Genomic DNA, 24,735 nt, shown 5'->3' on the forward strand with positions numbered 1-24,735 from the left:
TCCAATCCATGAAACATGGAATATCTCTCCATTTATTGAATTCTTTGATTTCTTTCACCAGAGTTTTGTAGTTTTCCTTACATAGATCTTATACATATTTGTTAGATTTATACCTAAATATATAATTTGAGTGAGTGTTAATGTAAATGGTATTATGTTAATTTCAAATTCCAGTTGTTCATTGCTGGTATATACTAAAGTGATTGATTTTTGTGTATTAAACTTGCATTTTGGCAACCTTGCTACATTGCTTGTTAGGTCTGGGAGTTTCTTTGGTTGATTATTTTGGATTTTCTTTTTTTTTTTTTTTTTAAAGATTATTTTTTATTTGTAAGAGACACAGAGAGAGAGAGAGAGAGAGAAGCAGAGACACAGGCAGAGGGAGAAGCAGGCTCCATGCAGGGAGCCCAATGTGGGACTCGATCCCAGGACCCTGGGATCACACCTTGAGCTGAAGGCAGATGCTCAACCATTGCACCATGCAGGTGCCCCTAAATTTCAATAACTTCTAAAAATTGCTCTATAAGTTTGATTTAGTTCTCTAAAATGCATGGTCCTTAATTTCTTAACAATATCTTTTTTGCTCACTTTTAAATTTCTTTTTCTTGATCATTTTAAACATACTTATTTGTATAATTTACCTAGTTACATAATAATATTGTGTAAGTTACCACCCCAAAACTTAGTGGCCTAAAACAAAAGTCACTTATTCTTATGCATCTCTTGATTGGCTGGAGCAACTCTGCAGAGCGAGACTAGGCTTAACTGGGAGCCTCTGCTTAACACAGCAGCTGGCATGGCTCCACTTTTCACTACAGATCTGTGGTCAGCTGGGGCAGCTCTGCTTCTAGAGTGTTTATTCAGGGCCCTGGCTGAAAGGGCAATAGACACCGAGGGAAGGATCTTCTCATGATGATTGAAGAGGCACAAAAGAACAAACAGAATAAGTGAGGCTTCTGAAGACTTATTCTGGGAACTGATCCATGGTTACTTCCTCCACATGCCACTGGTCAAAAGGAAGGCATCTACTTAAGCTCTAAGTTAAGGGGTCTAAAGGGTGTAAGTTAAGAGTGTAAAAGTACACTCTGCCTTTGATGAGGCCATTTGCCAGGGTGTAGACGCAAGGAGGGACAAAGTATTAGGGCCAGTAACTCAGTCTGTCACAATTCAATCTACTGAACCTATCCAGTGTTTCAGTGATTTGAAGCTTTGGGGGGGATCAAATTCTTTATGTTGTTTTGCTTGAATTCATAGCACATTATTTTCTTGTGTGTTTTGTAATTTCGGATTGTGTTATCATATATGGTTGGACTTTTTCTATGGGATTTCCATGTGACTTTGCTTGAGGAAACAACCCTCAAGAGTGACTTTCTTTCAGTTTCTTCCAGGGGCCCTAAGGCTCATATTAGCCAAAGACTACTTATTATGTTAATTTCTGAGATTGGGCTATCTGGCTGTTACAAAGAGCAGAAATTGAACTCTATACTTGTGTGAGAATAGGTTTGTGGTTACTAAATCTCAAGGGAGGCACTTTCCCTCCTACTAGCACCAGGGCTGAGAGAGAAAGACACACACACACACTATTGGTTTTATCAGGAGTCTCAGTTCCAACTCTGCCATAAGTGGGCCCAAAGTCTTGTTTCCTGTTCCCATATCATTATTAAAGTGTAGACTGGCACTCTGACCTCTGTCTTCCTGGCCTCCAGAACTGTGAGAAATAAACTGTTCTTGTTTAAGCCACCTAGTTTATGGTATTTTTGTTATAGCAGCCCAAACTGACTAAGACTATCATACCACTGGGCTCATCTCAACCCGTCTTGTGTCTAGGCAGCACTTCCAGGAGGGTCCTAGGCAGAAACGTCTGAGTGCCTGAACTTAAATCATGGTCCCTGGTAGCTGTGTTCCAGGGGAAAGATGTTTTCACTTCAGTTTCCATGCTGAGAGGTAGACCCATTTTGTTCTAGAACTCCCTCCCCACTGGGAAGGGTTTGGATACCTGTTCAGAGGCAGCTGAACTTCTCTTACGTGCCTGGGTCTCCGTTTGCCCCATTTCCCCCTACCTTTGCCACATGCTTCAGGGATGTAGCTTTCTTTCCTTTCCTTTTGTGACACTTACCTGCCTTCATGCAATCTCTTGGATTTCTCTCCTAAATTGGTTGCAAATCTCTTGCTTTCCACTTCTTCATATTGTGCAGATAAACTCATAGGCTTTACTCTTTTGAAAATGTTCCTGCTGTGCCCTGTTGGAATCTCTGAGTTCAGTTCAATTAAATTCTATAAACCTTAATGAATCCATTTTTTCTGGTTTAGAAAATGGTTATTTTTTTGTGGGAGTTTCCTGATTGTGGGTTTTGTGGATGCATATTCCAGGCCCTGGGGGATTTCCTGGTCCTGTGGAGGAGACCTAGAAACTCAGATTATTAAAATCGTTAGTCCAGCGGCACCTAGGTGGCTCAGTGGTTGAGTGTCTTGCCTTTGGCTCTGGTCCTGGGATCAGATCCTGCATCAGACTCCCCACAGGGAGCCTGCTTCTCCCTCTGCCTGTGTCTCTGCCTCTCTCTCTCTCTCATGCATAAATAGGTAAAATTTAAAAAAAAAAAATCCTGAGTCCAGGTTTCTCTTTTCAAAGCCTGTCAGGTATTGAAAAGCCTGGACTAATTTTACTTCTTAAGGCTCTTGCTATATTAGATAGTAAATAATTGTGTATTAAAATTGTGGTATGTTTTAAAGATATAAATTTTGAATGCTTTTGACAGACTTGCTAAAGCACAATTGTATGTATAACCTCACTTGGAAATAGTGTCAAAACTTCCACTGATGTTACTGCTGGGTTGGTGTTCTCAGTCTTGGCTTGTCCCCTCATTGTCTCTACTCTGGTACGTCTGGCTCAGATACACCCTGCTGTTATCGCTCAGTTCCTAGGGAGGCCTCTCTCAAGCCAAACTCAGGAAGCTAACTGGGATCCCTGCCATACTGTGTTCTGTTCTCCGTAGGGACTGACTACTCTAAGGCTGAGAATGTTTCTTCCTATGGCTAAAGCTTGGCTTGGGCACCTGTAGTCCTAACCTAAGGCCTGGGCATCTGATCTTGAGAAGCTTTATGGGACCTGTGCTGAACTTGACTTTCCAAGTCTGTCTCTCATTCCCCTTGTAAGAATCGATCATCCCCCTACCCTTGAGTTTCGGTTTTTGCTTTCAGATATCCTTTGGGTCACAGCCAACCTGGGCTGATTGAGATTCTCCAAGTGCAGGGCATGGCCTAGGTAATCAGGTCCCCCACGCCCTCAGGTTCTCTGTGATACATGCTGCCTCCCCTCCTGTGGAGTGGGCTGGAGCAAGGGGTATATAGGCTTTTAGGAATAGTATTTGTACTTGATAAACATACAGACCCAGGAATAAATGTAGACTCCATCAGGGAAAGCCCCTTAATTGTATTAAAGTCTCTGACTTACCAGATGAAGGATAAATCCGATTTATCAAAGCTAAGAGTGGCTAATACTCTGGATGAGAGTCCAGATTTAAGAGGATAGTTCTTGTCAGTTGGCATAATGGGCTGAAGTGGCCATGATGGCATTTTGCTGTTGGAAATGTCAGATGTGTAACTTTTATTGTCTAAATTCCCAATTACATAAGCTCATGCTTAGTAATAGCTTAGTGGCAGCCTACCAAACTAGTATAACTCTGACACAAAATGTCTCCACAGGGCACACAATGAAGCCAAGGAGCAATTTTATTTAGGGTGCCTAGATGAAGTGTAAGCAAAGCGAGAATAGGTGGTGTGATTACCTAAGGCTGCCCAAGTGCTGAATTTAAAATAGTATTTTGTCTATTAATTGTGGGAAAATATAAAGTTCTAAGATCCATGAAGAAGGAAATCTGAATAGGCAAATAGTTGCTGGAGACAGTAAAAAAAAAACTTTAAAGAACGACATAAAAAAAGACATTGAGAGAAGAGTTACCTATTCTTCTCAAACTATTCCAAAAAATAGAAGAGGAAGGAAAACTTCCAAGTTCCTTTTATGAGGCCACTATCACCATGATACCAAAATGAAATAAAGACATCACACACACACAAAATAACTACAGGCCAATATCTCTGATGAACATAGATCCAAAAATCCTCAACAAAATATTAGCAAACTGAATCCCATAATACATTGTTCTTTTTTTTTTTTTTATGATAGTCATATAGAGGAGAGAGAGAGAGAGAGAGAGGCAAAGACATAGGCAGAGGGAGAAGCAGGCTCCATGCACCGGGAGCCTGACGTGGGATTCGATCCCGGGTCTCCAGGATCGCGCCCTGGGCCAAAGGCAGGCGCCAAACCGCTGCGCCACCCAGGGATCCCAATCCCATAATACATTGAAAAAAAATCATTCACCATGACCAAGTGGGATTTATTCCTGGGTCTCAAGGGTGGGTCAATATTTGCAAATCAATCAATGTGATATATCACATCCATAGGAGAAAGGATAAAAATCATATGGTCATTTCAATAGATGCAAAAAAAGCATTTGACAATGTCTAACATCTGTTCATGATAAAATTCCCCAACAAAGTAAGTTTAGAGTAAGTTTATGTTGCCTCAACATAATAAAGGCCATATGTGAAAAACCCACAGCGAGCTTCATACTCACTGGGGGAAAATTGAGAGCTTTTCCTCTAAGGACAGGAACAAGACATGGATATCCACCCTCACCACTTTTATTCAGCATAGTACTGGAAGTCCTAGACACAGCAATCAGACAAAAAAAAAAAAAAAAGGCATCCAAACTGATAAGAAGTAAAACTTTCACTATTTGCGGATGACATGACTATAAATAGAAAACCTGAAAGACCACCAGAAATCTCTTAGAACTGATAAATGAATTCAGTAAAGTCACAGATACAAAACCAATGTTTAGAAGTGTATTGCATTTCTATACATTAATAATGAAGCAGCAGGAAATTAAAACACTCCCATTTACAATTGCACCAAAAATAAGATACCTAGGAATAAAGCTAACCAAAGAAATGAAAGACCTGTACTCTGAAAACTATAAAGCAATGATAAGAGAAATTGAAGATGACACAAAGAAATGGAAAGAAATTCCATGCTCATGGATTGGAAGAGCAAATATTGTTAAAGTGTTTATACTACCTGAAGCAATCTACAGATTTAATGCAATCTCTATCAAAATACCAACAGTATTTTCACAGACCTTGAACAATCAAAATTTGTATGGAAAAAAAAAAGACCCCAAATAAGCTGAAGTTATCTTGAAAAAAAAAAAAAAAAAGCAAAGCTGGAGATATCACAATTCCAGACTTCAAGTAATATAATCAAAACAGTTTTGTACTGGCACAAAAATAGACACATAAATCAAGGGAACAGAATAGAAAACCCAGAAATAAACCCACAATTATATATCAATTAATCTTTGACAAAGAAGGGAAGGATATCCAATGGGAAAAAGACATTCTCTTCAACAAATGGTGCTGGGAAAACTGGACAGCTACATGCAAACGAATGAAACCGGACCACTTTTTTATACCAGATGCAAAAATAAATGCAAAATCAGTTAAAGACCTAGATGTGAGATCTGAGACCATAAAAATCCTAGAAGAGAGCACAAGCAGTAATTTCTTTGACATTGGCTCTAGTAGCATTTTTCTGGATTTGTCTTCTGAGGCAAGGGAAATGAAAACAAAAATTGTTGGGACTACATCAAAATGAAAAGCTTCTGCGTAGTGAAAGAAACAGTCAACGATACTAAAAGGCAACCTACTGAATAGGAGAAGCTATTTGCAAATAACATATCTGATAAAGGGTTAGTATCCAAAATACATAAAGAACTTCTACAACTAAGCACCAAAAAAACAAATAATCCAATTAAAAAGTGAGCAGAAGATATGAATGGATGAGTGACAACATCCAGATGGCCAACAGGCACATGAAAAGATGCTCAGCATCACTCAGCATCAGGGACATGCAAATAAGAACTATGAGATACCACCTCACATCTGTCAGAATGAAATTTTGCCATTTGCAATGACATAGATGGATTTAGAAAGCATAATGCTAAGCGAAATATGTCAGTCAGAGAAAGAAAAATACCATATGATCTCACTGATATGTGGAATTTTAGAAAACAGATGAGAGAAAGTGAAAAACAAAAGGAAAGAGAAAAGAGGAGGAGAAACAAATCAAGAAACAAGACTCAACTATCACCAGAGGGGAGGCGGTTTGAGGGGATGAGGATGAAGGAGGAGGAGGGCACTTGTGATGAACACCAGGTGACCAGAGAAGTGTCGAGTCACTATAGTGTGCACCTGTATGTTAACTGTACTGGAACTAAAATTTAAAAAATATGGGGGTCCCTGGGTGGTTCAGCGGTTAAGCACCTCCCTTCGGCTCAGGGCGTGATCCTGGAGACCCGGGATCGAGTCCCACGTTGGGGGGTCCCTTCATGGAGCGTGCTTCTCCCTCTGCCTGTGCCTCTGCCTCTCTCTCTCTCTCTGAGTCTCTCATGAATAAATAACAAAATAAAATAAAATATTTTAAAAAACGTAAGTGAAGGCAAAAAAAAAAAGACATCATGTCCAACTGGCTTTTTTTTTTTTTTTAATTTATGATAGTCATACAGAGAGAGAGAGGGAGAGGCAGAGACACAGGCAGAGGGAGAAGCAGGCTCCATGCACCGGGAGCCCAACGTTGGATTCGATCCCGGGTCTCCAGGATCGCGCCCTGGGCCAAAGGCAGGCGCCAAACCGCTGCGCCACCCAGGGATCCCCCAACTGGCTTTAAAGGCACATTTGTTCAAACCTTAGAGGAGTCATGCTATTGAAACCATTGCAGAGCGTATAGCCTACCTGCACCCGCCATTGGCCTGGATATAGAATTCCAGGTTGAAAGTCGTTTTCCTCAGAATTTGGAAGGCATTGATCCATTGTCCGGTAGCTTCCAGTATTGTTCCAAAGCGTGCTGGTGTTCTGATTCTTGAGACCGCGTGCGGAACTCTGTTATCTCTCTGCACACTTGTAGGGTCATCACTTGGTCTCCTGCATCCTGAAAATTTTCAGCAGTGTGGACCTATAATGTCCACTGGGCTGGGCACTCCGTGGCTTGTTTCAGACCCTTTCGTATGAGATGCTTTCCTCAAATGTCTGGCGTTCTGGGTTGGGTGCTCATATTAAGGAAGGGTCACCAAAAAAAAAAAAAAAAAGGCTGGGAAGCTCAGAGTGAATGGGTGGGGTCTCATGACTGGTCATCACTGCATGGCCACCAAGTGGTCTGTGACCTCCAGTGACCCTTAAGGCCCACATCTTCAGGGCTTTCCTGATGGACCCATCAGATTCCACTGAGAAGGTCTTCCAGACACCTGCCTAGGGACTATATACACGGCTTTCAGGATTCTGAAAAGAAGTAAAAAAATAAGGGGAGAATATACCCTGCCAGATTTTAGAGTGTGTTCCCAAGCTACACTGGTGCAAGGGGCATTAGTACCATATGCATTAATAAATCAATGGAATGGCATTTTAGCTAGTCCAGAAATGGATTGTTTATTTTTTTTAAATTTTTATTTATTTATGATAGTCACACACAGAGGGAGATTGAGGCAGAGACATAGGCAGAGGGAGAAGCAGGCTCCATGCACTGGGAGCCCGACGTGGGATTCGATCCTGGGTCTCCAGGATCGTGCCCTGGGCTGGATTGTTTAATGTATAAAAATGTAGTGTGTGGTCAAGCCCATATCACAAATTAGTGTAGGAAGGCTCATGCAGTAAGCGCAGCTGGAATCGTTAGTCGGGGGCGGAGGGGGTGGGAAACGTCAGTATCTCACCTTATATGCTAAACTCAATGTATTTGTTCATTATTTTATTCAACAATTATTTATTTGTCTCCTATTATGTCCTAGACGAGTCAAACATTAGAAGCTGAAAAATAATTCTAGAGAGGGAGAAACGATCTGAACATGAGATTATTGTACAGAAAGGAATCCATAAACTTGACCACATGGCGGTGAGGAAGGACAAAATAACACACTAAGGAAATTTTTTATTTTATTTATTTATTTTTTTAAAGATTTATTTATTTATTCAGAGAGAGAGAAAGGAGGCAGAGACACAGGCAGAGGGAGAAGCAGGCTCCATGCAGGGAGCCCGATCGATGTGGGACTCGATCCCAGGCCTCCAGGATCACACCCCGGGCTGCAGGCAGCGTTAAACCGCTGTGCCACCGGAGCTGCCCAGGAAATTTTTTAATAACACGTATGCCCGATAAAGAGTTTTATCTTTAAAACTCAGGGCTGCTGAGAGACAGATACCCTCTGTCTATAAAGAGCTTAAGCAAATTGATCGGAAAACACCAAAACCCGAGAGAAGAATGGGCAAGGAAAATCCACAGAAGAAACATGAAGTGCCGAAGAAGTAGTTTTAAAATGTCCAGCCCCGGCAGTAATCAGGGCATATGTGTTAGAGGGTGATATCATATATATATATTTTTTCCTGACCAGTAATTAACAGAGGAATTGAAAAAAAATTTAATAATGTCACTGTGGGTGCCTTGAAACAGGCAATTTCATACAATGCTATTGAACGCATGAATAATTTTTTTTTTAGTCTCGGCTCCGTCCTCTCGTGAGCACAAGCTTGTGTCCCTGTAAGGGGGCGGGAGGAGGGATCCTTCCTGCCTCGTGCCTTAGGGCCCCTCTCCCCTCTTCCGCTGCACCTCGTCCCCCATGCGCAGAGGTGTCTGGTGCCTTCCCTTCTTAGAATTTGCTGGTGCGTGTCTGCATCTCTGAATCATCCACAGCGAATTACTTCCATAATCGGAAAAAAAAAGCCCCTAACTTTTTAGAATGAAAAATGCCCTACTTTTGACCCAGTAATTTCGCTTCTTGGAATGGCTGTCTTTTAAGGAAATAGGCAGTTTGGAAAACATTCGTGCACAGGCGCCTGCATCACAGCACAATTTATAAGAGAGGATAATTAATTGCAAACAACCTAAAAATCCAGTATCAGGGTCATGGTTAAGGAGATAACGATAAGGCCGTTAAGTCGCGTTTCCCTCTTGATGACGTGGGGAGAAGGCTTATGACTTATGTAAAGTGAAAAAAGAACACAAAACTGTAGGTACACCTTCATACCTTCATTCAGATTTTATTTAAAAATATGCATGGAGGAGCCTGAAAGCAATTATTTCTGAATATTCACAGTGATTATGGCTGGATGTTGGGATCTCATTGTCTACGATGATCTGAGCCTGACCTTTATAGTCTGAAAAAAAAAAATGTCTATATATGGAGAAGAGAATAGAAAAGTTCATCTAATCCCACGTCGCACATAGAGGTGGACGTTTTGAGTCCATAGAGGTGATAACCTGGATCCTGGCCACCTCGACTATCATGCCCAGTGCCCAGCGGAGTGAGGCTCGTGTTGAGCGGAAAGTAGACAAACATGCCGACTGGCCAGAGACTTCTGGAAATCCGAGGCGGCCGGAAGAATAGGAGAAGGGCAGACTCAGCATCAGCCAGCGGCAGGTGCGTGTGACTCCGGGGCCTGCAGGGGAAGGACAGAGGGTTGAGCCTTGGTGGCTTTGGGGTCAGAGCCAGGGTTGGTGGGGGACGTCGTAAGGGGAGAAAGTACATTCTAAGGATCCCCGATGAGCCTTCGCCCGACAAACGTTGGTGGTCACGCTGAGGTCAGAGCCAGAAGGAAACGAAGGATCATGGGTGGAGGCGCGGGGGGCCGGGGGTGCAGTGGTGAGGTCGGCGCCCCAGCGGCCAGCGATGGGGAACAGGTCTGACATCACCAGCCCACCCGCCCACTCTGGTTACGCGCCGCCCGTGACGTTCACAGGCTCCCGTGGGTTGTAGATAAGGTGACCTTGGGTCACGCAGAATTCCCAGAGCACGCCACATAACCCCGACCCTTTCGTTCCTACTCAGGAAGGCAAGTGAGCTCAAGTGACTGGAACTGATCTTATTATAGGAACAAACCGGAATCTGTGCTGATTGTTGAAAACAGCACGTCACTCAGGAGCTGTAGGCTAGGGATGAGTGACAGGTCACTCCCCGCAACGCTCCTTGTATCTTATTGCTGCATACCTGTTTCTCGTTCAACCCTTTCGTTTCACGGTGGAGAAGCTGAGGCCCAGTGAGGCCAAAGGACCAGAGTCAAGGGAGTGTGAGGAGCTGGAGGCAGGAGTCAAGGCTCTTAGGGCTCTTGCCGTGACTGGGAATTGCCTGTCACCATCTTTGATGGTGGGGGTGGTGGTGAGGAATAGGCGGGTGGGAGGAAGAAGTGGAAGGTGGAAGGTGCCGGGTTCCCTCCAGGCCCACGTCACCAAAGAGACATCCGAGTCCCACACACACTTAACATTCTTCTTGGCCTCACCCCAGTGCTCACCAGTGCTTAGAGGTGAGGTAGGGCTGGTGCGGTGGCAGTGTGGGTGGTGTCCTCCCCCAAAGAGGTCGCCCGAGTCCTAGCTGCCAGGACCTCAGAACGTGACCTTATTTGGAAACAGGGTCTTTGCAGAGGTCATCAAGTTAAAGCCATTAGAATGGCCTTAAAAATCCAATATGGCTGTGGTGTCCTCATGACAAAATGTGGACGCAGAGGACAGATGCACACAGAGGGAGAATGTCACGTGAACATGAAGGCGGAGTTGGGGGTGATGCTTCCATCAGCCAAGACACGTGACAGCTGGCCAGCAACCACCAGAAGCTGGGAGGGAGGCCTGGAGCACACGCTCCTTCACAGCCCCCGAAGGAACCGACCCTACAGACACCTTGATCTAGGACTTCGAGCCTCCAGGGCCGTGAGAGTTTAGGTTTCTGTTGTTGAAGCCACCCCAGTCTGTTGCGCTTTGTTCCGAAAGCCCTAGGAAGGGAGTACTGGTGAGTTGGAGCTTATAGCTCCGTCTCTTCATTCATAAGTCTTCACCCTCCTGCACGGTTCCCACCGCTTTGCGTGGCCCCGATCTCGCTACAGTGTTCTCATCCCTAGACCGCTGTCCCCACCGCTCTGCATGGCCCTGATCCCGCTACGGTGTTCTCATCCTTAGACCGCTGTCCCCACCACTCTGCGTAGCCCTGATCCCGCTACGGTTCTCATCCCTAGACCACTGCCCATTTGCCTCTGTGTTCGTGTGGCCACCTAGCCTGGTCTTGCCCAAGACCCAAGTCCCTGGTCTAACCTCAGACCCAAGACCCAGCTCACAACGGATGAACGGGCTGGCAGGCACGCTTGGGTAGCAGGGCGGCCAGGGTGTTGGATGGCCACAGGGGCAGGTTGGGGACTGGCATGGCTTTGGCTGCTGTGGGGGCCCAGGTGGTGAGGACGGGAAGGAGGACCGTGAGGGAGGCATTTCAAAAGATAAGTGTTTAAGACGCAGGGCTGCTGAGAGGCAGGATGTAGGGGTGTGAGGGTTCAAGGTGCTGGGTGGAGTTGGGGTCGCCGAGGCCGAAGACAGGTCACACAGGCGGGCCAAGAGGTGGGAGATGGGAGATGGGCGAAGGGCGAAGCAGCTGCCCCCCCGCCCCTCGGAGGACACCACGACGGCATCAGTACACACCTAGCTTGTGATCAAGTCTTGTTTATTTTAGAAGCATAAACAGTGGAACTAGGGAGGAGTGAGGAGAATGAGAACCAGTCCCTGTGGCAGAGCCGGATCCAGCACAGGCTCCGCGTGCGTGTGTGTGTGTGTGTGTGTGTGTGTGTGACCAAGGCCGACCCCGCGGCCTCCATCAGCCTCCTGGGGGGACAATGTGGGTGGAGGTGGAGCTGCCGTGAGGCTGGGGTAAAACTGGCTCCAGGTTTGCTCTGAACCAGGTGAAAAAGTCTGGAGGCGCCGCAACACCCTTGGCCCAGAGCACCCCAGGCTGGCTCTGTCCATGCCCAAGGCAAGGTCGTGCCCTGGAGGGGAGACCTTGGTGCCTCCTGCTCACCAGGAAGGCCCCAGGTGTCCAAGAACAAGCTGCAACGAGGCCCCTGGCCAGTGAGCACCTGCTCCCCTCCCCACGTCTTCCCTGCAGTCTTCAAGGACAGGGCATCCCAGGCCGCCAGACTTCTCCGGGCCCCTCGGTCGGGTGACCGAAGCCCCGGGCCCTACACATACTGCTTCTTGGAAGCAGAGCTGCTGGGGCGACTGGGGGATTTCTGGCCACTCTCGGGGGGTGGGTCCAGGAAGAGGGGGGCCCTGGAGGAAGCCAGCCTCTCCTCCGTAGTCAGGTTGGCCCAGTTCTGCTCGCTGGAGGAGAGCCCGTTGTAGGTGGGGCACGGCGGGGACGAGGGTCCCTCTCCCATGGGCAGGTAGAAGAAGACCTGGTCGGCATAGGGCTCCGAGGAGGCGCCCCGGGGTGGGGGGGCATCCTGGCCCCGCTGGGCCTTCATCCCCCGGCTGAGGCAGCGGCACAGCAGGTGAGCCAGCTCCAGTAGGTTGAGCACCAGGGAGATGAGTCCAACCACCAGCATGAAGATGATGAAGATAGTCTTCTCCGTGGGGCGCGAGACGAAGCAGTCCACGAGGTAGGGGCAGGGTGCGCGCTGGCACACAAACACGGGCTCCATGGTCCAGCCGTAGAGACGCCACTGGCCGTAGAGGAAGCCGGCCTCCAGCACGCTCTTACAGAGCACGCTGGCCACGTAGGTGCCCATCAGCGCCCCGCGGATCCGCAGGCGGCCGTCCTCCGCCACTGAGATCTTGGCCATCTGACGCTCGACGGCTGCCAGTGCCCGCTCCACGCGCGGGTCCTTGGCCGGCAGGGCCCGCAGCTCCCCCTCCTTCTGCCGCAGCCGCTCCTCGCGCCGAGACAGGTAGATGACGTGGCCCAGGTAGACCAGGGTGGGCGTGCTGACGAAGAGGAACTGCAGCACCCAGTAGCGGATGTGGGAGATGGGGAAGGCCTGGTCATAGCAGACGTTGGTGCAGCCCGGCTGGGCCGTGTTGCACTCGAAATCGGACTGCTCGTCGCCCCACACCGACTCGCCAGCCAGGCCCAGGATGAGGATGCGGAAGATGAAAAGCACCGTCAGCCAGATCTTGCCCACGACAGTCGAGTGCTCCTGGACCTGATCCAGCAGCTTCTCGAGGAAGCCCCAGTCGCCCATGGCTCGCTGGCCTCCGTCTGCGGGAGACAGGACCTGTCAGCACGGCCTCCTCCTCTGTGGTCCCGGCAACCAGCCCCAGGGAGGCGGGCCACGCCCATTTTGCCTACAGGGACACTGAGGCTCAAGGAGGGGGGGGCTGGCCGGGGGGGGGGGGGGGGGGGGCTCCCACCCAGCAGGGTGGGCAGGACTAAAAGCCAGTCCTTGGATGATGGCGACTAAGCTCTGGCAGATAGACAGCCAGGGTCCTAGTCCTGTCACCTATCTGTGTCCCTCCTGTTCCCAGCCCGAGTCCCAGGCTGACACAGCCCAAGATCTGGGTCAAGTTGAGGCTCCTGAGCTCATAGGAACAGAGAATTTGAGGAACTTACTTGAGGCCACACAGCTATGCTTCGCCCCTCCTTCCTCCTGCCCCCGACACGCTGTCTGGGGTGCGGGTGGTGGTGGTGCTATCTTCACCTTCTCAGGGGCCCCAAAGCCTCAGGTCCCCACTCTTCTGCCCAGTGTAGCTCACCCAGCTGCCCTCACTCTAACCTTTCAGCTGGTGGTGGGGAGGGGGGCGGAGGGAGGGGCGTTAGGCGCTAAAGGTCATGGTCCCACCTGTCAGCAATAGCGACCACCTGCTGCTGAAGCGTGGCCGCTGCTCCAATCTCCTTCCTCCTTGCGCCCCCTGCCCCCCAAGCTGTTGCTACCAAGTTCTCAACTCTTGAAAGAATTGTCCTAGCGGGATGGCTGCCCCGGGGTTGGGGGGGGGGTGCTGCAAAGTTCCCAGAACATCAGAGAGCGGAGGGAAGGGTGCAGGGAGGTGCCTCTTCTTGGAGCCACGCTGTTTAGAGCCAGGCGCTGGTCCTCCCTCCCCCTCGCCGACTCCCCCTGGGTGAGCAGCGACCTCTGCACCTGAGTGTCCTCTCCCCATAAAAGGGATGCAATACTCTTACCTCCTAGGGCTATAGGAACACAGGGACAGGCTGACGGGAAGCCTGGTCACGGGCCGGCTGGGTGAGCGCGGCCGTTGGGGCGCCCCACGACCCCGAGCAACCCCGGCCCCGGCGGTGGCGGACGTGTCCCCTGCTGCCTGGCAGGTGGCGCCCGGGTCCCCCAGCCCCTCTCTCCGCCCCACTCACCGCCTGCCTCCTGCCTGCTGGGCGGCGGGGAAGCTGGACGGCGCCGGGCGGCGGGGCCTTAAATAGCGCCGAGGGGCGGGGTGGGGGCAGGAAGCGGCGCCGTGGGGCGGGGACGGGCCGGGGAGGTGCAGGCGCCCCAGGCAGGCCGAGGACGGGCCTGGGGGGCCTGGGGGTGGGGGGGTCTGCGGCCCCTGCTTTGCCCTTTGCGCCGTGTTCCAGCCCGACCCTCCTGGTTCTGGAACCCGAGCGCCTTAGGACGGCTGGGCGTGAAGGGATCGCTGAGAACTTTCTGGTCCTGCAGCTGACCTGAGGGCTCGAGGGATGGGCAGATGGGGGTGAGGGTGTGGGCGCCTCCCCGGAAGGGCCTTTCTTTGACCCTAGGGGCCTCTTGCCCTTGGTAGAGGAAAGGAGCCAGAAGGCCGCTGATTTGTGGGTGGGCCAGCGGCCCGGGCTGTGCAGGACTCGGCGGCCCCTGGGGACCGGGAAAGCACCCTGGGAGAGGGGTTCTCTGCACCCCCCAGAGTGTGGGGGAGCTGGCTCTCCACCCGGCCTGAAGCCTCCCCGGCTTCTCAAACATCCCCACTCGGGGCGGCCGATCAGAGGTCACTGAGCACCCCCCGAGGCCCTGGACGCTGAAGGGGAGGGCCCCCCACCTTGAGTTTGGATCCCACTCTCAGCAATAAGAGGTGGGCGGCACCCGCCTCCTTAACGGGGAGGATGAACCTCCAGGAGGGGTCGCCCTGGTCCGCGGGGTGGGGCTTGGCGGGAAACCTGCCAGGTGTGCCTGCCCCTCCCCCACCGACCCCTCCAGGGGGCAGGAACTGAGCATCCCAACCCTGGGGTAAGCCTGAGGTTGTAAATATGGAAAGTTTTCTTGCCGACTACAGGGTGAGTAAGGGGAGACTTGGTTAGTGAGGCTTTCGAGGAATTAGCCAGTTGAGGGGGCCTCAGAGACCTTGGCCGCTGCCCCTTGGGGGCTGAGATGTTGCTGGGCAGACGCAGAAGGGCCTAGAAGCTGCGACTCTGCTGTTGACCCCGGTGCCTCAGTTTCTTCCTCTGTAGAATGGGGATAGTAGTGGCTGGTAATGAGCAGGGGGCGGGGGTGGCGGAGGGGATAGGAGATCCAGGCAGCCCACGGCTCGGCCCTGGAACTCAGAAACAAAGCAGTTGCCTTAAAAAGCTCCAGTCCTTGGACTCCCGGTGACCCAGGGATGGGTCCCTGAGAGCCGCAGGACTTGTGGGCGGTGAGGGGGGTGGGCTTGGCCCAGACCTTGGCTCAGGCCTCCCTCCCAGGCCCGTCCCTTGGGGCCAGGCCGGGCCCAGCCTCCTGGATTTCCACCGCGGACAACTGCGCCCACTTAGCCCTGACCCCTGAGGGCATGAGAACGGAGGTCCCTGGAGGCCCCCCCCCCAGGCCTCTGCTCCCAGAGTTCCTCTCCTGGGCCTGACGTCATCTGCTGGCAGGAGGGGGAGCAGGTGGGGACGGCAAGGCCCTTCACCGTGTCCTCAGCCCTTCCTCGGCGCCCTGGGGTCGCGCTTTCCAAGGAAGCAGGGTGGGGTCAGCCCCCGGGGTGGCCGCTCCGCCTGGGGGTCATCCCGGAGCCCCACCCTCCCTCTGTTCCCACTGCCTCAGTGGCCTCCCAGCCGGTCTCCTGGCCTCCCCCCGCAGGGTCTGGTGCATGCGGCCCCCCGCTGTGGCTCCCGTTGCCCTCCCGGCCTCATCCCCCTGCCCGCCTTCACTGCGGGGCCCCGGGCCTGTGTCCCTGCGTCCCCCCTGCAGCAGCGCCCTCACGTCATTCAGGATTCTGCTGTGTGCCACCCCCCCCCCCCCCGCCCCGTCCCCCAGAAGTCCCCGTGCTGGCCCCGGCCTGCGCCAGGTTGGCTAGGTGAGCCCTGGCGCTGCTGGGGGCTCAGATACCGCCCACGTTGTTTTATCTGCGGACCTGTTGTTGTTTTTAAAATTTTTATCTTTGTTGTTGAAAGACACACAACATAAAATTGACCGTTCTAACCATTTAGAAATGTGCCATTTAGAAATGTGCGTCCTAAGTACGTCCGTGGGGTCGAGGACCAAGCCCCTGAACTTTCTCATCTTGCAAATCTGAAGTTCTGTTCTGGCTAAACACCTGCTGCTTCAGTCCTCCCACCCTAGGGGCATCACGTACTGTCTCCGCCCCCTTGGCCTGGGGCTCCGGAGGGCAGGGGCTGGGTCGCATTTATACCCCCCCCAAGCCCCCCATCGTAGCAGGGTCCACGTAGGCATTTACTAATTCCACAGAGTTTTACTGAGCACCCCGGGTGCTGAGACACTGTCCTAGACACTGGAGATCAAGCCGGGACCGACCTCAGAGTCCCTGCCCTGGTGGATTTTACACTGTGGCTGTGGGGACCTGCGAGGTGGTGACAAATGCTTCGTGGGAAGCAGGGGCGGGAGGGTGCAGGGGGCGCAGTTTCCCTGTTGAAGGGAATTGCAACCTGAAGGGAGGGAGGGAGCCCTGTGGCTCTGGGGGGTGGGGGACAGCGCCTTCCAGGTGGAAGGAACCAAGAGAGAGTGCAAAGGCCCTGAGGCCCAGGGGCCGCTGATGGGGCCGCCCTCGCTCCTGCGCCAGGACCCAGTGCCACACACCGGGGGCTCAGATGGCGGAAATGTGCTTCTCGAAGTTCTGGGGGCCGGAGGCCCGGGATCGGGGTGGGGGGGTCCAGCGCGGCTGGGCTCCTGGGGACGACCCCTTCCCGCTTTACCCGGGGCTGTCCTCCCAGGGTGAGGAGGCAAAGGTCATCCCTCCCGTGTCTCTTCTTTGAGTGGCACCAATCCCATTCCTGAGGCTCCATCTCGGAAGGCCCCCGTTCCACACGCCGTCACGCGGAGGGTAGGATTTCAACGTATGAATCTTGGGGGGACGCGAATATTCAGTCTGTAATAGCTTTGGACCAGGGTGACGGGTCCGAGACAGTCTCCCGTTCACCCTGGCGGCGTGGTGGCCGTGCTCCTTCCTGCAGGCGGCGTGGCCGCGGGGCTGCGGGTCTGACCCCAACCCAGCATTTCTGCAATCCCAAGTGCGTCCTCCCGCCACGGGGACTGAGAGCAGACCGGGGGACGCGAGAGCCACCTTGTGGCGACAGCCTGGTGCGGGGACTCGGACGATGAACATGTGCTGCTGGGGACGCGGAGTGGTCTTGCTCAGGCCCAAGGTGGGCGCGGGGCGGGGACATTCCTTCCACCGCGTTCCAACCGCAATCTGCAGAAGCCCAGCTGGGGCTGGAGGAGCAGTCATGCCGGGATGGCGGGGGCGGGGGGGGGTGGCAGGTGGGTGAGCTCGGAGACCCCCAGGGCAGGGACGGCCAAGGCATCCCGAGTGGGTGAGCTCGGGGCCTCTGGGGCAGGGACGGCCGAGGGGACCCTTGGGTGGGTGAGGTTGGGGACCCCTGGGCAGGGACGGCCAAGGGCATCCCCGGTGGCTGAGCTCGAGGCCCCCCGGGGCAGGGACGGCTGAGGGCATCCCGGGTGGGTGAGCTTGGGGTCCCTGGGGCAGGGACACCGGTGACTATGGGAGAAGGGAGACACAGAGCATCCCCAGCAGGCGCCACACCTGGCCTGGAGCCCGATGCTGGGCCGGGTCTCACGCCTCTGGGATCGTGACTTGAGCTGAAATCAGGAGTCAGACGCCTCATCCAGGGACCGGGTGCCCCAGTCGTGCCCATAACTTTTAAAGCAGCCCCTCAAAGAAGCCCTTCTAAGTGCCTGTCTCTGCTTGGGACCCTGACTGATGCACGTCCCCGGCACTGGTGACGGGTCTGAGGTCCTGAAGGTCCGCGCCAGGTGCAGCGCGGTGGCTCAGCTGTGATCCAGACCCGGGGGTGGGGGGGGTGTGTTCGCCCACCCCCGGCGCCCTCGAAGTCGGCTGGCATACCCAGCCTGCCGATGAAGGGGCACAGGTGAGCCACAGCCCGTCCCGTGGGCGCAGAGCCCTGCCCTCTCCTGCCTGCGTGGGCTCCTGGCTCGCGGCCCCTACGTCTCTGGCCACTGGCTCTGGCTGTCACGGTCGCTAAATGTCTTCCTGGATTTCGTCGAGCGCCGCACCCCCTTTGCTCTCCACTCTGGCCTGGCCTGGATGCCGGTGTCCTCTACGTGGCCGGTCCCCACCCCCTCTCCGGGGCGAGCGCATTCCTGTGTCCCCCAGGCCCTGGGCTGGTGAGCTCGGCTCCTCCTCCCCCCGCGGGCTCAGCCTCCAGCCAGGGCCCGGGGTGCTGACGCCGCTTGGGGAGAGGATGGAGCTGAATGACGCTGGAGTGGGGCTGGGAGTTTGGAGACCGGTGGCCTGCTGCGAGCACACGTAGGGAGCGAGAGCGTGAGTCACGGGGATGCTGTGCACGCAGGTGGGGATGCGGTTCCTGGGGAGCCCGGGCTGTCAAGGCGGAGGGGGGTGACTCGTCCACAGAGAGGACGCTGGTTTTGCGCGTGCGCTCCGGCGGCTCTGGAAAGGCCACCAGTGCTGTTGCGGAGGGAGCGCAGTGCCCTCCTGTGACCGCACCTGTAATCACAACGCGGCCGGTCGGTTCCCGGCCCAGCCCCTAACTTCTGCTCCAGCCTTGGCTCGGCCCCACCCTTGCTTCACCCCAACCCCGGGGTGCCATCCCTGCCCTCAGGCTCTTGGGGGGGGAGCGCAGGACACAGGATGGGGCCACTCTATAAAACACAGGCTTTATTGATTTCTAGGAGCATCGGCCTCAGGTCTCAGAGGCGGGTCAGCACATCTGGGGGGCAGATGGGAGCAAAGCTGCCTGAACCTGGGGGCGCAGCAGAGAATGGGATTGCGCAGGCTTCCCCTGAGGGCCATGGGGTCGGAGAAGGTCGCGGCGTCCCTCGGGCAGGAGCCAGTGTCCCCGGAGCCGCCTCCCGCTCCTCTTCACGCGCTCACTGTCCGGCCTCCAGATGTCCCACTGCTGGGACGACTTCCTCCCCAGCCCAGAAAGCTGGGCGCTCATCCGGAGGGAGTGGAGACTCCCTTGGATCTGGTGGGTCCCACCAGGACAGGCATCTCCCTCCTCGTGGCCTCCGAGGCTCTGCACCTGCTGTTCTCTCTGCCAGAGAGCACCACAGCCTCGGGGAAGCCTCGCCCGGCCGGCCGCCGCCTCCCGTGGGCCCCCCCAGGTGTCCCCTTGCAGGCGGCAGGTGACTGGCTTGTTTCAGGGGCTGCGTCCCCCAGGGGCCGGCCGCTCATCCTGGGCTCCGATTTACCCCCAGGCAGACGGCGCAGTGCCCCGTGCTCAAAAAGTCTGCCCCTAAAATGAAACTGGATAGATGAGTGAGTTCAGAGTGGGGGCAGCCAGCACCTGTAGGACCCCCCGCCCCCGTACCTGGCCCCGGGGGTGGCTCCAGGGTCGCTGCCCCGCCGGGGAGGTCATATGGGGGTCATGTGGGGCGCTGATGCGTGCCCCTCGTCGTCACCGCCGTCGCAGCCCAGCTCTCCAGCGTCCACCAGCTTGTGGTGGCAGCGGCAGGTGGAGGCCCGGCTGGTGGAGGATGGGGGGCCGCGGCTCTTGGGGGACCTGTTCCTGGTTACGCGGCGCAGGAGCCTGTGGAAGATGAGATAGCAGATCTCGCAGATGGTGAGCACAATGCAGACGGCGGAGGCGCCCACCATGAAGTAGGTGAAGACCTTCTTCTCGGTGGGCCGCGCGATGTAGCAGTCCACCACGTTGGGGCAGGGGGCCACGTTGGCGCACTGCACCAGGCGCGGCATGGCAAAGCCGTGCCACAGCGTGTGCAGCACGTACAGAAAGAGGAACTCGATGGCGAGCTTGAAGACGAGGCTGAGCAGGTAGGTCCACCACAGGCCGCCGTGCTTCTTGCCCGCGTCGGCGTACAGCCGGGCGCACTGGTCCCCGTGCTTGAGCCGGTGGCGGCGCTCGCGCTCCTCGCGGTAGGCCACATGCAGCATGACTAGCAGCGACGGGCAGGTGACGAAGATGAGCTGCAGCGCCCAGAGCCGGATGTTGGAGATGGGGAAGAAGTCGTCGTAGCAGACGTTGGTGCAGCCGGGCTGCTTGGTGTTGCAGTCGAAGTCCTTCTGCTCGTCGCCCCACACGCGCTCGGCGGCCACCACGTACACCAGGACCCGGAAGACGAACACCACCGACAGCCAGATGCGCCCGAAGGCTGTGGAGTACTTGTTCACGCCACTCAGCAGGGCCTGCAGCGTCTTCCAGTCCATGGCGTCCGGCGGGGCAGCCGGGGCCCGAGCCCACCTGCCGGAGTCAGAGGGAAAAGGCCGCGTCAGTGACTCGGGGACGCTGGTGGGGTGCGTGCGTCCGGGGTTCCCCTGGAGGGATCCGCTGGATCAGCCAATGACTTGGGGTCAGGGCTGCTCCTGTCCCCAGGCTCTGCGTCAGGTGGGGCAGGTGTAGGGAGGTCACATGACCGTCCCAGCCTCAGGTCCTGAGCGTGGGGAGGAAGGGAACGTGTGCTTGCTGATCCACGGAGCTGGAGCTCCACAATGACCCTCCCCCCCCATGAATAATTGGAAACAAACTACCTCTGAAGCTAATGATGTACACATTGGCAAATTGAGTTTAAATTAAAAAAAAGTGAGCACACCAGGAAGATACTATTACGCTCCTCCTGTGCGGATGGAGGTAACAGCTGTAAAGCACTTAGCTCCGAGTAAGGGCTCAGTACCGCGGGCCACTCGCTGAAATCTAGATGCCACGTCACGCATTTAAAACTAGGGTTGGGGGGCACCTGGGCAGCTCAGGTGTGAAGCATCTGCCTGCAGCCCAGGGCATGATCCTGGAGACCTGGGATCGAGTCCCGCATTACCTCCCTGCATGGAGCCTGCTTCTCCCTCTGTCTTTGTCTCTGCCTCTCAGTCTCTGTCTTTCATGAATAAATACACAAATTCTTTAAAAAACAAAATAAAAGAAAAAATCTACAGTTGGGCTCAAGGCTGTGCTCTGCACCACCTCCCCTCCCCTACTCTGTCCAATGCTGCCCCAGGCCAGGTTCTGGCCGATTTCACTGAGGCCCTGTGAGGGTGGGGCTGTGGGCCCCGAGGGGCGGAGGGTGGGCCACCCTGGAATAGGTCACTTGGTCATGAAGATCGCTTTGGGTTAAAAACAATCAAAACGGGGCCCCTGGGAAGGCTTGGAGGTTGAGCATCTGCCTTGGGCACAGGGCGTGACGGGGGGGGGGGGCAGGGGCGGGAATTGAGTCTCATGAATAAATAAAATCTTAAAAAAAAAATCAAAACCCATCAGATTCAGAAAAAGCTCTTCACCTGTCCTCCAGCTGCCTAAAGGAATTCAGATAGAGGACCTGCTCCGGGAAGAGAGGTGTCAGCACAGATAACTAGGGAGGAAACTGGCAAGGCCTGTTTGACCAAAGTCCTCTACGTCCCACTGTCTCTGAGTGGCCAAGAAGACATTTATTTCCTAAATGTGTCTACTTTCCTAAATATTTCCTAAATATCCCTTACCTCTGAAGTCCCTGACTCCCTATTCCCTTCTCTTTACTTCAGGATGACACGTCTACCTCATTTTACCTGTATTTGGAGTCTCATACCTGTGTGGGTTCCCCGTATATACTCGATTAAACTAGATTTCCTCCCGTTAATTATTCTGAGTCCAGCTAGAAGGACTTTTTTTTTAAATTTTTAAAGATTGTATTTATTTTTTCATGAGAGACCCACAGAGAGAGGCGGAGACACAGGCAGAGGAAGAAGCAGGCTCCATGCGGGGAGCCCGATGCGGGACTCGATCCCGGGACCCCGGGGTCATGCCCTGGGCCGAAGGCAGGAGCTCCAGCACTGAGCCCCCCGGGCGCCCACAGCTAGAAGGACCCTGAAGGGCGGAGGAAACTCTTCCTCCCCAGCAACCCCCATGCTACAGAGAGGAAATTCCCGTGGAGAGGAGAAATAACCTCCCCAAGGTCTCACAGTCAGCAGGTGGTGAAGTTGGAAGACCATTCAGGTTGGGGGTGACTGGGGGATGTGATAACGGTCTGGCTCCCGGCGCCCCAGGCCCAGGGGAACTCTAGAGACCGCGTTCCCGCCTCTCGGTGCCAGAGCCTGGGGGGAGCCCCAGCCGGATGCCAGGCCTTTGTGGGAGGGAGCCATACTTTGTTCAGGCCCTTGAATCACACATTTTCTTCCCAGCGCTGGAGTGACTCAGAGGGTGTGGACGGGCGGGTCGGCCGGAGAACTTCTGGGTGCCGGCCTGGGTGTGGGAACACGTGTCTCCCCGTGTGCCTGTGTGGGCCTGTGCACACACGCGGGCGCTCTTGGAGCTGGGTGTGTGAGCGTGCAAGAGGCGTGCAGGTGCAGACCCTGCAAGATCGCCCTCCCCACCCCCCAGCCCCGTGGCGCCTGCGGGTGTCACACACGGTCTCCTCGCTGGCCTTTCAGCTTCCCGTCCTGGGTCCCTAGAGTCCGTTAGACTGGATCGCGTCACTGTTGTTTGAAACTTTCTACTGGCTTCACGTAACGCTCCGAATTATTCCCAGTTCTTGCCCTCCTCTCCTGTAGCCTCGCCCCGATCCTCTCGGCTCTGGCCACACTGGGGGTTTTTGGGGTTTTGCAAATGTCCCTGCGGCCTAGACGGCTCTGTCCCCAGAACCCTGTGTGGCCGGGCCCTTCTCATCACTGAGGGCTCTGCTCACACATCGCCTTGGTGGCCTCCACACATTACTCTGGATCAAGGAGCCCCTGCCCTCCCGTCCCCTTCATTTTCTTCCTTGAGTTTAACCACCACCTGAAGCCAAAACGCTGTTTTGTTTCTGCTTATCACTGTCGCCCTCACTGGGGCGCAGCGCCTCTTGCCTGCTGCTTTATGCCCAGTGCCCGCCCGGGCTGGCACATAGTAGGCCCCGGGATGCTGGGCGGGTAAACTAACCCCCACCCGCGGACTCCCCGGGTGAGGTGCAGGCGCTGCTCCCGAGGAACAGTCTGGACCCGGCAGCCCAGGGGAAGGGCTCCCCCACTCCGGACAGGAGGAGGCACGGTTGCCTCTGGACACCTGGGTCCCCGGGTGCCTGTTCTCTGGGGATGCGTGGCGGGATGGGGGTTCTGAACGAGACCTTCCCCCAGGAGACCATCCTCTTCTCCCGCACCTGCTCCTCCCACACCTGGCCTTGGGGGGCCGCAGCGGAATGGGCGCTGAGCCCTGCGTCCTACCTGGATCCTGGCCTCCGCTCGGCCACTGACTAGCCAGGTGACTTCCAAGAACCCCTTGATATTTTTGGCATCCACTCCTTATCTCTCCAGGGAAGGAATTCCTACTTTGTGGAGCTGCGGGGAGGCTCTTGGGCGCATTCCCTCCCCAGCCGGCCACTCACCTGGTGGGAGCTCCAAACCCCCGGAGTGGTGGTTGCAGCCCTGGCTGCCAGCCCTCCGGGAGGGGACCGTGCCTCGGACACCCACCTGGGTGCAGCCCCCTCCTGCGTGCACCTTCCGGCCCTGTCTGTCCAGCCCCACCTGACACAGCCCGGGGACTCGACTCACCTGCAAAGAATTTCCCTCCGAGCCCAGATCGGGGACTGGTGGAGCCGGTTCTGATTACCCCGGGCTGGCCCCCAACACCACCCGCTTTTTCCTACCCCGGGGTCGAGCCTTGCCCCGCGAGGCCAGGCCCCCCAGTGCCACCGCGGGGACCACCGACCCCCCACATACCGCTCACCCGCCGCCCCCGCCGCCCCCGCCTCTCTCTGTCCCCGGCAGCAGCTCGCGACTCTGCAGACGTGGGGGGGGAGAGGGGTCCCCGGAACCGTCCACCCTGGGGCGCGCACCCCGCCCAGGATGCAGGGGCGAGAAGGCGGTGGGTGCCCGGGAGGCCCCTCGGCCCCCGCCCCGCCCGCGCCTCGCCGGGCCCCGGGGTCGCGGGGGGCACTCACCGGGGGGCGGGGGGCAGCCCGGGGCCCCCCCGGCCGGGCGGCCTTCCGCGGGGCGCGGCGCTGCTCCGAGCCTCGGTTTCTCCGTGCGGGAAATGGGGGCATCGGCGGCCGCGGGCAGGGCCGCGGCGAGGGCTCCACTGAGCTCCGGGGCGGGCGGCGCTGGGAAGCCGCGGCCGGGACAGCCCGGGACAGCCCGCAGCCTCTCGCCCACGCCGCGCCGCGCCCTGCAGCCCGGGGCCGCCCGCGACCGAGGGGAGGGGCTGGGGGCTGGGGGCTGGGGGCTGGGGGCTGGGGGCCTCCCCCTGGCAGTGGGGCGGGGCTGGGGGCTCCGGGGCCTCCCCCCAGCAGGGGGGCGGGGCTGGGGGGCTCCGGGGCCTCCCCCCAGCAGGGGGGCGGGGCTGGGGGGCTCCGGGGCCTCCCCCCGACAGTGGGGCGGGGCTCTGGGGGGCTCCGGGGCCTCCCCCAGACAGTGGGGCGGGGCTGGGGGGCTCCGGGGCCTCCCCCCAGCAGTGGGGCGGGGCTCTGGAGGCTCCGGGGCCTCCCCCTGACGGTGGGGCGGGGCTGGGGGCTCCGGGGCCTCCCCCCAGGGTGGGCGCAGGACTCTGGGGCCTCCGGGGCCTCCCCCCAACAGTGGGGCGG

At 55.5% G+C, this 24,735-nt stretch overlaps 2 protein-coding genes and 1 long non-coding RNA gene across 7 annotated transcripts in view; 1 reads left to right on the forward strand and 2 right to left on the reverse strand.

The window, feature by feature from the left end:
* The window catches only part of LOC144281916 (uncharacterized), a 49,442-nt gene that overhangs the window by 13,822 nt on the left and 10,885 nt on the right, over positions 1-24,735 (forward strand). The window lies entirely within an intron of this gene.
* On the reverse strand, positions 11,560-14,260 carry GJA4 (gap junction protein alpha 4). Of its 2 annotated transcripts, none has more exons than XM_077844840.1 (2): positions 14,211-14,260; positions 11,560-13,106 (listed from the first exon to the last, which is right to left on the reverse strand). In XM_077844840.1, exon 2 carries the CDS (start codon positions 13,087-13,089, stop codon positions 12,088-12,090), a length of 1,002 nt encoding a protein of 333 aa, XP_077700966.1. In that variant the 5' UTR covers positions 13,090-13,106; positions 14,211-14,260; the 3' UTR covers positions 11,560-12,087. The 2 variants fall into 2 exon arrangements, with proteins under 2 accessions (XP_077700966.1, XP_077700965.1); XM_077844839.1 differs by having other exon boundaries at positions 14,025-14,248.
* Positions 18,899-24,320, reverse strand: GJB3 (gap junction protein beta 3). 4 transcript variants are annotated; one of them, XM_077844835.1, is made up of 2 exons: positions 24,097-24,320; positions 18,899-20,459 (listed from the first exon to the last, which is right to left on the reverse strand). In XM_077844835.1, exon 2 carries the CDS (start codon positions 20,423-20,425, stop codon positions 19,613-19,615), a length of 813 nt encoding a protein of 270 aa, XP_077700961.1. In that variant the 5' UTR covers positions 20,426-20,459; positions 24,097-24,320; the 3' UTR covers positions 18,899-19,612. The 4 variants fall into 4 exon arrangements, with proteins under 4 accessions (XP_077700961.1, XP_077700963.1, XP_077700962.1 ...); XM_077844837.1 differs by lacking the exon at positions 24,097-24,320 and adding an exon at positions 23,708-23,825; XM_077844836.1 differs by lacking the exon at positions 24,097-24,320 and adding an exon at positions 23,542-23,695.

This window comes from Canis aureus, chromosome 13 (assembly GCF_053574225.1).
Source record: "Canis aureus isolate CA01 chromosome 13, VMU_Caureus_v.1.0, whole genome shotgun sequence".
Lineage (NCBI taxonomy): Eukaryota > Metazoa > Chordata > Mammalia > Carnivora > Canidae > Canis > Canis aureus.